Here is a 12293-nt window from a genome sequence, read left to right on the forward strand (position 1 = left end):
GCTGCAACTCATGGACCTCTGAGTTTCAGCAGTATACTAGTCTACACAGTAACTACAGGCAAGTCAAAGCTACACAACATAGTTCAGTTTTTTTTTTTCACAAAGTACAGATGTCAAATATGAAATTGTAGGGCATATGAAGAATGTGTATACTTATGATAAAAAAAAAAACTAACAAAAGTGTCCTGGTTCTATGATGCTGGAAGCAAAGTGAAAGGTTTCTACTGAGTGGGATGAATGACTTAGAGAGATTTCTGTCTTTGTCTATATGGGGGTGGTGTGTATAAAATACTAAAATCAATTGAGCCATAGACTATTAAGATTTATATACTTTATGTACATGACCACTGACAAAATATTTTTAAAAAGAGAAGAGTCCTAAGTGTTTTATCTTTCCAGAAGCGTTTCTTGGCCTTTGCTTAGGAACAGCAGTCCTACTAATCATACCGACTCTGATATAATTCCTTTCTCACAGGGGAAGCTGCAGGCAGCTCTGCAAAAGCTGATGGAAAATGAGAAAAGATGTGATGAATGGCAGGATGATCTTCAGCAACAGAGAGCTGACTGGGAGGCAAGTGGGGACCATTTCTAAGGGAGTCAGCCTGACGCCCAAGAGGGACCTGGGCAAGAAGCTCTGGGGTCTTTACTTCCTGGGAGTTGATGAGGCCAAGAGGCTTTGATACTCCTCCCTACTGGTTCCTCTGGTTGGAGATGCAGAGTCAGTGTATCACACCTGAGCTGGGCTCTATGAGGAGCTGGCACCATGGAGGATGCTAGGTCAGAATGGCTGCTGGGTCCTACTCCTGTGGTGGCTTCTGAAACGCACATTGTTGGGAAATATGCTTGGGAACAGGCTACAGTTCTAGTCTTAGGGTTTAGCTTCTCTTAAGGGTTCAGAGGTAGAATGAGAACTATTGCAGACAGGAACAAGTATCTTAGACAACTGTTTAGAAACTGAGCCTCATCCAGTCACCCCACTTTGGCTCACATGGCCTTGGTAGAGATGACCTAAGATCTTTGTTTTGGAATGTCCTGAACAAACATTAAAAGTAAAAAACTGCTTCCCTAAGAATCCCTTCCCTTTCCCAAGCTCAATTTCCTATGAAAGCTCCCCTCGCACAGCCGTATTTCTCTGTCTCCTATTTCCATTTGGACTAACTGAATTCCTCTCTCTTTTCTTACCGATGAAGAATCAAATACAGAGCAATGTAGAAAACATTCAGAGACAGTTTAATGGACTAAGAGAGCTCCTGGACTCCAAGGAGAATGAGAAGCTGCAGGAGCTGAAGAAAGAGAAGGAAGAGGTTATGGAAAAGCTGGAAGAGTCTGAAAATGAGCTAAGGGAGCAGACAGAGTTGGTGAGAGACCTCATCTCAGATGTGAAGCATCAGTTGAAGCTCTCAACTATGGAAATGCTGCAAGTAAGACTACATAAGGTCCCAGGGTCTGAGAGTCAGGGGATATGGAAGCCACTGACCTTCCTCTCTGCTGCTATGTTTTCCATGATGATGACAGGGAACGCTTCCTGTAGTCTTTCCTGAATCAGGGTCAGAAGCTGGGGAAATCACTACATGCTTGAATGCCAAGTGGTAATTGTGTTTTAATGGTTTATCAATAACTTATCAGTACTAAAGGTAAACCTTGGAAAGAAGATCTCTTGCCTCGTGGGTATTTTTACACTGGTCTATTGCTATGCATATGTGAAGCACACGCTCAACTATCAAGTTAGTCACTTCACCAGAAATTGAAATTAGTAGAGTTTGTTTCTCCTTCTGACAGTTTGAGACTTATAATTCCACTGCCTCTGATTCCTGTGGAACAAGACAATGTTGGTGGGGGTACCATCCAAGAACTCAGAGAGTTTTCCTTGACTCTGCCTACCAATTGTTGATAGGAAATCTGTCTTCTTTATCTATTGGGGTATAAAGTTTGTATTGTTTGATCTCTATCATGTTTTTAAATAATATATTTCAAAGTCATAGTCTGGTGATGAATATCTTTGTAGAAATTTGTTTCTTTTACCTGAATTATCATCTTGTAGACCTTGCTGGTTCTAGAAATTTTTCATATTCCTTTTATTGCTTCTTTTCCATTGTGTTATTTTAATTATAATTGAAAACATTCATAATAGATAGAATTATGCATCTATATCTAAAATGACATAGTTAATGTAATAACTACAGCTAGCACACTTAATAATTCTGCAATTTTATCTCTTGACTGATGAGTCTGAACATTTTTCTCTTCCCCCCAGCCCCTGACAATACCAATATTTACCATGGTGAGATGAAATATGTTTACATGACACATATTTCAATAATATCATTTAGTGGTCTTTTTTCTGTTTCTAGCAGGATGCATATAACAAATTCTCAGAGTTCAGAAAAATTACCAAATGACAATAGTTCTTGCTTTTAAATGCCTACTATTTTAATATATATATACTAATCATATAATTTTTATCCATCCATCTGTTGATTAGTTCTCCAATTGATCCTCTATTTTATCTACTATACTAATGATTCAGTGTACATGGACATACTGAGTTCTTCATGAGGACAAACTTGTGCATCAGAATTCATTTCTATCTAGAATAATTAGTTCTCTCACAAAATTCCTTTTTCTAGGGAATCTAGTTTGTTTATTTATGTTATATAAAACAAATCCATATGTGGTAGCCTGTGATCACTTAACTTCAGAGCTTCTAATATACAGAAATGAAAAATATATATGAGAAGTCCACAGTAATAAAAAGAAAATATAGGCTTTCTATCCAAGCTGGAGGTCTGCTGGCCCACCCCTTTTACTCCAGCAGCTAGCATGCAGAAGCAAATTAATCTTAGGTGAGTTCAAGGCCATCTTGCTCTATTTAGTGAGTCACAGGCAAGAACCATTACAGAATGAAACTCAAAACTCTCAAATTTTGTAAAAATTGCAAGAGAATGCAGAATGTCCAGCCCAAAATAGAACATATATACTGCACCACTAATTCAAATTCCCAGAGATAATTGCATAAGAATGGACAGAAAGAGTGTAACAGCCAGATGCAGTAGATGACTACAAGGAAAATATTGTCTTCTGGACACAGCTTAGCAGCAGCCCATATGAACTAAAATTGGTTTTGACACCAAATACAAGACCTGTGTAAGCCTAAACCACACCAAATTCAAATATAGAAAGTAGGCTTGTTTAGGAAACTCAACCACACTGAAGGAGTTACTGGTAATTCTTTTTTGTTGTTGTTGTTGTTTTGTTTGTTTGTTTGTTTGTTTGTTTTTCAAGACAGGGTTTCTCTGTATAGCCCTGGCTGTCCTGGAACTCACTTTGTAGAGCAGGCTGGCCTCAAACTCAGAAATCCGCCTGCCTCTGCCTCCTGAGTGCTGGCATTAAAGGCGTGCACCATCATTCTCGGCTGATAATTCTTAACTGGAGGAAGTAAGAAAGTTATAGTTCTTTAAGAATATATATATTCACACACAAAAAAAAAACTCCAGTGGAACCCAAACATCCATAACATGCTTGCTTAGTGTTAAATTTCTAACCCAGGGGGAAAAAATGGCAATTTGCAGTAACTATTTAACATATCACAAAGGACCTGGCCAGTCAAGTCTTAATATCTGTCCTCAATAAGCCAATATAAAAGTACCTATTTGATATTGGATAGCAGAAAAGGGAGATTTACTAATGGGGGCCGCACTTTGAAAAGAGAGGAAGAGATTCAAAAAACACCCTCTGTGCATCTTCAGGTTCCTCAAGTGAGATCAAAGTTTAAATAAAGAGCCAAGAATATGCACATATGTGTAGTCCAAGTCAAGGAGTGGTCCCATCATTCTCCCATCATGATCTGTGTCACAGTGTCACTCTTTAAGGTGGTCAGCCAAGTCATTACTTGTTTGAAATAGTTTGTGGAGAACAGCTCTTCCTCTGGACAAAGCTGTTTTCATTCTCTGAATATGAGATCCTGGAGAAATTCCCATTTCTTTGGAATCTTTCTTTCAACATTTGATAGTCAAGTTGAGAGACATGAATATCTCTTTAGATCAACTTTTTTCCTGCCAGGACAATTCAGAAAGAAAAGAAAAACAGAAGGGGGAGGGATGGTTAAATGATTAAAAGAATCTGGAATTCAGCTTCTCACATATATGAGTTTCCAGTTAGATAGTGGATACATAACATGTAGCACGAGAAAGGTCACATGTTCATTTGTTTAACAGTATGCACATAAAAACCTATGTAAACTCTCAAAGTACTGTTTCTTTATCTTTGGTTTCCAGTGGCTGGTAGCATAAGACTGAAAGAGTCTATTAATTTACATATAAGCCAAATAAAAGACCATGCCCTATATTTATATCCTATCTTGGGGAACTGCAGGGGACTGATTTAATTCTCTTTTGACTTTGTCTCTTCAGCCAATAAGAGTATAACCAGGATTTGTAAGATCATGAAGAACATGTTATTAACTGTGTTTTCTCCCTTCTCCCTAGGGTGTAAATTGTGTCCTGAGAAGGTATGTCTGGGCTGATAGGGAAGGATAGCCCTTTGTGTGGTGAGAATTATTTGATATTCAACTAGAATAAATATCTCTGGGGTTTTGAAAAATTAACACATAATGCTATTCTGAAGTTCTAGGAAGAGGAAAGAGGAGGAGGGGGAAAGGCAGGGTCTGGACATTTTGTAACTATTGAGAGCAGATTAGGTTCTCTATAAGGGGACTGGGTCATGGAAATGTATTGACTAGGTCAGTAGTGAGACTGGGCCTACAGATGCTTTTGGACTCCTCGTGAATGCATCATTCTGTCCATACTGTGTGTTTGTATCCAGCTCTGGATCTGCAGGTGACAAGTACAAATAGATAGTGTATATCCTCTGTGTCTGCAATGTTCATAAAGTTGTATAGTGGAAAACTTTCTGAGTATTTTGTGTATTTTTCCTGGGAATAGAGGAGATCCAGATTTCCTTTGTGGTTGTATTTAGATTTTTTTAAAAAGAGACTTGTCTCTGTGGGCACAATATTTTGGCAGTGAAACAATGGCTACAGGTGGACTGCATACATCACAAGACTGTGAGAAGCCTTGCCCTTGTATGTAAAGTGTCACATCCTAGCTGTCAGCATCAGGGTCCATCCTAACATGTGGAGCTTATATCAGATTAAGTGTAGTTCCTGTCTCCTTTTCCAAATTTTGTCATCTTAACAAAAGAATGTAAACAAGCAGATGACAGTTGACAGTGTCCTCATTGACAAAATGTTTGAAGTCTAAGACTTTCTTCAAAGGATTCCTCACACTCTACGATTATTATACCAAGTTTTTGAAAACCCATCTTCCTTTGTTCCATTTCTTTTTTTCTTTTCTTTTTTCCATGTTTCCATTTACTCATTTATATTTTTTATTTTTTCCAAACAGGTTTTGTTTTTTTGTTTTTTTGTTTTTTTGTTTTTTTGTTTTTTTAGCTCTGACTTTTTTGGAACTCACTGATCATCCTGGTCTGCCTTCTAAGAACATGTGACACCATTCCCATACCACACATTATTTTTCTGTTATTTCACTTTGATTTTTTTCAGTTTAACTTTTTTAATTCAGTAATTCATATTTAAAAGAGTTCTTAGAGAGGAGGAGGGAAACTGGAAGAAGTGCGTTGTTTGAGTATGAAGTTAAGGCACTATGTTTTTGAGAATAAGGCTTTCCCAACATTACACAGCAAGTAAGTGGGCAGGGTCATAATTATAGCCCATATCTCTACAGGTAATAGTTTCCATTCCCTCTTCATTCTCAGAATTCTCAGGATAGTTCAAGGACATCTATGGTTAGAATGGCAGGGAGTCAGTATTGGTCAAAAGGTAAAAGTTAGAGATGTGGCAGTCATTTTTTTTTATCCCTAGGAGTCAGACCTTGAGACTGAAACAGCCCAAAATGGTCCCCCCAAAAAGAAGAAGAATGTTCCAAGCTCCAGATCTGAAAGGCATGCTGCAAGTGTATCAAGGTGAGGGCAGCAAAATTCTGTAACTCCATGTATGATTCTAGGTTTTTTAAACTGCATAAAGAAGCAAGTAAGGTTTCTGAATATGGGTAGAGGGACCGAGAAGAACAGATATTGTGTCCCTGTGACATCATTGTATATGGTTGGAAATCATCACTCATCCCATACTATATCACAGTTTCCAAACCTTCACCACATATGGACAAGGGATGGGCTTTAATGGGTTGAATCTTTCACTGTATTTACTGCTGTGAACTTTCATCATTTCAGGGCTCATGGATTTCCAGCAATACTGGGGTAAGGAAAAACCACAGCACCATAAAACCCTCTCCTCTCAATATATTCCAGAGCTTATTTCTCTGTTAAGTCTCAGGTTTAATGTTGCTTCTCCCACTATGCACAGAAATTTGCCTCTGCTTGACTTTAAACAAGGCTTCTCCATGTTTCATTGCTCTTTCTTCTTATGCTTCTGTTGCTTAAGTTACAAATAAGGCTGTACCTTGTATTTCATCTGACTCAAAACGTATATGTCTCATTTTTCTGCAGTTCGTGTGACTCTACAAGAAAACAACCAGGAAAGCATTGTCATTAATATAAACAAAAGACAAATAGGACATATGAGTAAATACAGGAAGAATATTCAAGTTTCTGAGACGTACCATTTGGGTGTACTGGGATACCCAGCTATTTCCTCAGGGAAGCATTACTGGGAAGTTGACGTGTCTAGAAGTGATGCCTGGCTCCTCGGATTAAATGATGGAAAGTGTGCTCAGCCTCAATTTCATTCAATGAATGAAATAAGCTTCAAAATGCAACATAATTCCAATGATAAACAAAATGTAATGTATCAGCCTAAATATGGCTACTGGGTTATAGGGATGAGGTATAAGGTTGTATACAAGGCCTTTGATGAGTGTTCTATCACCCACAATTCCAGTGTCTTAGCCCTCTCTCTGTCTGGTCGTCCCAGTCGTGTCGGAGTTTTCCTGGATCGGGAAGCTTGCACTCTCTCATTTTATGATGTTTCTAACTGTGGAGCTCTCATCTACAGGTTCTATGACCCCTTCTTCCCTCCTACACTCTATCCATATTTTAATCCTATGAATTGTACAGGTCCTATGATTATATGCGGGCCACCCTCCTAAACCCTCACCTATATCTATACAGTGCCCCCATGTCTGGTCTATCTTATGTGCCACAGCACACTTGCATCATTCTAACTTTTTTTTTGTCTTAGGCCCTTTATTTTAATGACCTTCATTTCTAACCACAATCTACTGTGGATTCATTTCCTTGATCCAGTTGCTTGTCTGCTCACAAGATGATTACTGTCATTGGTTATTTCCCATATTCCCAAAGAAAATGGTTGTTCTCTCATGAAGTGAAATTGAGCCTCTGTTAACACCATCTCTGTAGGAAAACAGTCAAAAGAATGACTCATGGTGAGCAATGTCTTAGGGACCTGTAAGAGAAGCCGCAGAATAAAAGAAAGAGGGCCTTTAACCTCAGGGACATTTTGTTCCCTGGATTGCTTTGGATGTGATTTTGTGTGTCCTGCAAAAAGAACATCTGCATTCAATTTGTAAGATATGTTTATTTTTGTTGGATGTCTGAACATAGCTTTAGAATCCATTCCTGTGTAAGGATATACTGAAAGCCAGCCTCAATGTACACTGGTTCTGAATATGGGCTTATGCCTTGATTTCATGATTTCTGAGTTATATTCTGTAGTATAGTGCCAGACAATTGTGCTTATATGGTCTCTCTTTAGACACCTGTAAGAAATGTTTCCTCTGTGAATATTTAGTATGTTCTTACTGGTATCTATTTATAAGTTTCTCTGAACTCAAACAACCTTCCTGCATGCTTTTGTACATTCATATATAAAAGCACATTGAAACTGAAGTAAAGTTTTCTGTAGTATCAGCCTGTAGTCCCCTGATTCTTTAACATTTGCAAACTCCAGGTCTTATAGACAGAACTACCTAAGTCCACAATGGTAGACAAGCTCCCTTCTTGTGGTGACAGAGATAGAAGCCAGGGCTTCATGAGTGCTTATGAGTTGCTCTACCACTGAGTTACTTGCCTAGGCTCTGTCATTTCTCCACATTCTTTCTGTCACTGACAAAAGATGAGAGAAAGTTCTTCTCCAGCGTGGCTAGCAGATTAGGAAATTATATGTAGGAGTCTCTCTTTAAAGACTGGGCCTTAGCAGAAGGTCAGTTTAACCACAATGCTTGTATTTCATGAAAGAGTTAAGAAGGAAACATCTAAAATGACATCCACTATGACCATGAGTTTAGCGTATCCAAGTTCTAATCCTGCCTCTCCACATAGCAGTGCAACCTTGAATAACATTTTTTTCCAGCCTATGTTTGCTTGGGTTTTTTCTTTTGGTTCATTTTTCTTGTTTGTTTTTTTCAGTTTGGGTATAAATAGTACATCTATATTGCAGGTCATTGTAGGAAAATAAATTTGAAATCTTTAGAAGGCTCCATAAGCCTTTCCTCTATGAGTGATTAACTGAGTTAATTTACTCAGACCCTCTTGGCTGAAGGAGCCAGACAGCTCTGAGAGATGATCCTCTCACTGTACAAATATGCTATAGAACAATAGGCTGAAATACATACACAAATTTAAAAGGATTATGGAATTTTTAGTAAAAGAAGTTCAATACTTATAATGTATTGAGTATACATTCAGTAGGTGGTGATTGTGCTAATTACTGGGTAGATGTACAGTACGGATGCTCTATGTGACACTGTGTGGCTGGGGAAACTATAGTATAGCTCTCCTCATGTTTTGATGTTAAGTTCTATGAACTGCCACCAAGGCTACTCTAATATGTTGTAGATATCTATGGAGGTTTTTTTTATTGTTGTTGTTTTCACACTTATTTTTTGAGAGTGTATTTGTTTAGCTGTATTTGTTATCAAGTAAGCTAAAGTCTATGATTTTCTATTTTATAATGAATGATAATAATGACAATGATACCATAATCGTACCTTCTGTTGTGTTGTAAAATGTAAACAATAGAATGTTTCTAGGAACTCATATTGCTTCTAGCATATAAGGAATGTCCAATATGGTATCTGTAAAGTTTTTTCTCCCTTTTGATAGGACCATAATAAAGTATCATTGGAATGACAAACAGATGTTGCCATGGTGGTTTTGATACAATCCCAGCACTCAGGAGACAGAGACAGGAAGATTTCAGTGCAGGCCAGGCTGAGTTTACACAGGATTACCATGTTTTGATTTGGTGTGGCTTGCTTTACTTTTATGTTAAAGTTTACAATACATAGCAACAGACCAAAACTCAACAGTGTTAAAGGAGAATGTGCTAGGTTTTAGATAAGCAAGGAGGTTCAAGAGGACACTGTGAGGATTACTGGGGAATCAGAGTGTATTTAAAGATTCATATTGACATAAGCAGACAGACACAGAAAGGACACTTCTTAAGTTGTGGCTCACAGAGAAGGTGAGGTCCCAGCACCACAGGAGACTGAATGAAGGGATCTCTGCAAAGCATGGAGACAGGTAAGACTCTTCTTCTACTTTTTAGCATAGGGTGAGTTCTCAGCAGTAGTGTGCAGCAAGGCTCTGATATCAGGGCAAGAGTCAAAGCAGTCGTGTGACACAGGACATGGCAACCTCCCAGGGAGACCCATTTAGGTTAGTATGGCTCCTGTAAGATAGAGGAATCAATCCCCTTATAGCAGCTATCTATGTGAGAGGAGAAGAGGGGGGCACATACAGGGCAGCAAGTACAATCCAAATTCTAGCATTACATGCTGGCAGAGTATACAGCAGCCCATTCAAAAGCATCACCGAGCTTAGTCATCAGGGAAATTCAACTCAAAATGACCCTGAGATTCCACCTCACACCAATCAGAATAGTCAAAGGCACAGGTGACAGCAGACATTGACAAGGATGTGCAGAAAGAGAAACACTCCTCCACTACTGGGGGTATTGCAAACTGGTCAAACCACTTTGGAAATCAATTTGGGGGTTCCTAAGAAAGTTGAAAATAGTTCTACCAGAGGACCCAGCTATACCACTGCTGGGCATATACTGAAAATATGGCCCAACATATAAAAAGGTTACATGCTCCACTATGTTCATAGCAGCTTTATTTATAACTGCCAAAAGCTAGAAACAACCCAGATGGCTCTCAACAGAGGAATGGATACAGAATATGGGGTACATTTACACGACTTAGCTATTAAAAACAATGACTTCATTAAATTCCTAAGGCTAATGAGTGGAACTAGAAAATATCATCCTGAGTAAGGTAACCCAGAACAAAAGAAGACACATGCTATGTACTCACTTATAAGTGGATATTAGCCCAAAAGCTCAGAGTACCCACTAAACAACTCACAGACCACATGAAGCTTAAGAATAAGAAACACCAAAGTAGAGGCTTCCATCCTACATAGACAGGGGAACAAAATAATCACAGGAGGTAGAGGGAGAAAGAGACCTTAGGGGGAGAAAGGAGTAGGAGGAAAAAGAAGGCAGGATCAGGTATTGGAAGGGAAATAAGTAATGAAGGTCAAGAATTTGAATAGAAGTATGTAGCTGTGGGGGATGGGGACACAGAATAGCCACAAGATAGTCCCAGATGTCAGGTAAGGGAAAGGCTCCCAGGACCCAACAAGGATGACGTTAGCCTAAATACCCAACAAAGGGAAGAAAGAACCTGTAGAGATCACCTTCAGTATATAGACATGGATCCTAGCTGAGGATGGGGTCACCTACCCATTTCAAAATCTTTAAAACAGAAACATTCCTGTCCAAAAAAAAGACAGGGACAAAAAAATGGAACAGAGCCTGAAGGAAAGGCCATCCAGAGATCACACGACCTAGGGATCCATTCCGACTGCAGATGCCAAACTCCTGCACTATTAATGATACCAAGAAGCACTTGCTGAAAAGAGCCTGGTATGGCTGTTCCCTGAGAGGTTCTACCAGCACCTGAGTAATACAGATACAGATACAGAGCCCAGGACCCCAATAGAAGATCTAGGGGAATGACTTGTGGACCTGAAGGGGATTGCAGCCCCGTGGGAAGAACAATTTGCAACTAAGTGAACCACCCAGAGTTGCCAAGGACTAAGCCATCAACCACAGAAGGATCCATGGCTCCAGATACATAGGTAGCAGAGAATGGTATTATCTGACATCCATGGGAGGTGGCCCTTGGTCTTGTGGAGGCTTGATGCCCCAGCATGGGGGATGCTAGAGCCATGAGGCAGGAGGGGGTGAGTGGGTGGAGGAGTAACCTCATAGAATCAAAGTGGATTGAGAGGGGGGATGGGATGGTGATTTATGGTAACCAGTAAGATTGATATCATTTGAAATTTAAACAAATAAACTGATTAATTTTTAAAAAGAAAAAGAAAAGGAATGCTTTTTTTCTACTTACTAGATTGCCACTGTTCAAGTTCAATCATGCCTGAGTTGGACAAATCCCCTCCAGCTCCAAAGAAAGGTTCTGAAAAGGCTATCACCACAGCACAAAAGAAAGAGGGAAAGAAGCACAAGTACAGCCACAAGGATAACTACTCCATCTATGTGTATACAGTGCTGAAGCAGATGCACCCTACCACTGGCATATTGTCGAAGTCCATGGGCATCATGAATCTGTTTATCAATTACATCTTCGGGAGCATTGCAAACGAAGCTTTCTTGTCTGATACATTACAACCAGGGGTCTACAATCACATCACTGGCGATCCAGATAACAGTGAGCCTTCTACTGCCCGGAAAACTGGCTGAGCACACCATGTCTGAGGACAACAAGGCTGTCACCAAGTATGCCAGCACAAGTAGAAGCCCCATCAGGATGAGGCACTCACTGGCTCTTTTGGTCTTAAAGGTTGTTGCAGTCGCCTGCTCAAATCAGAAGAGAACTTTGTTTTACATTTTGTTTTGCATTAGTTTCTAGTTACTATTCCAAAGTTACTTTCAGGGTCTTAGAAAAGGTAAACTTCAGAAGTTTTAAGCCTTTGTGGCTTTGAATTTCCCTGTGGGTATCTGGTTTGCTGGTAGAGACACCCTACTTAGGTTCTTGGAGTTCTTTTTAGACTATATAATGGAAGTGTATCTCTGGGCCCAACTTCTGTGTTCTAGACTATTGTTTCTGGGTGTGTTTTGTTTGTTGAACTAAATTGAGTAGGTTTCCTTATCTTGGCGATTAGAGGACTCCAGGACACAATGAATTCTGTGTCTAAGAACTCTGGGTACCAGCTGTCTACAACTGAAACCGATCTGTCCCTTTATTTGGTGTGGCCTGGGCACTAGCAGTTGC

The 12293-nt window shown here is 39.4% G+C and overlaps 1 protein-coding gene and 1 pseudogene across 1 annotated transcript; both read left to right on the top strand.

Annotated features, from left to right (window-relative positions):
- The first annotated feature begins 484 nt into the window (after positions 1-484).
- On the top strand, positions 485-7536 carry LOC110289038 (tripartite motif-containing protein 30A-like). The gene is made up of 6 exons (XM_021155245.1): positions 485-571; positions 1191-1421; positions 4485-4507; positions 5879-5979; positions 6247-6273; positions 6523-7536. The coding sequence occupies exons 1-6, from the start codon at positions 506-508 to the stop codon at positions 7119-7121; spliced, it is 1047 nt and encodes a 348-aa protein (XP_021010904.1). The 5' UTR covers positions 485-505; the 3' UTR covers positions 7122-7536.
- A 3898-nt stretch (positions 7537-11434) lies between these two features.
- LOC110289037 lies at positions 11435-11930 on the top strand (annotated as a pseudogene).
- The last annotated feature ends 363 nt before the right edge of the window (positions 11931-12293 follow it).

This window comes from Mus caroli, unplaced genomic scaffold (genome assembly GCF_900094665.2).
Source record: "Mus caroli unplaced genomic scaffold, CAROLI_EIJ_v1.1 scaffold_14573_1, whole genome shotgun sequence".
In the NCBI taxonomy this organism is placed as follows: Eukaryota; Metazoa; Chordata; class Mammalia; order Rodentia; family Muridae; genus Mus; species Mus caroli.

Excerpts from the sequence above, each read along its gene's own strand:
- LOC110289038 (XM_021155245.1), top strand. The coding sequence starts at position 506 with ATGGAAAATGAGAAAAGATGTGATGAATGGCAGGATGATCTTCAGCAA. Across the intron at positions 4,508-5,878 it reads GTAAATTGTGTCCTGAGAAG|GAGTCAGACCTTGAGACTGA; the intron begins GTATGTCTGGGC and ends TTTTATCCCTAG. Across the intron at positions 6,274-6,522 it reads GGATTTCCAGCAATACTGGG|TTCGTGTGACTCTACAAGAA; the intron begins GTAAGGAAAAAC and ends ATTTTTCTGCAG.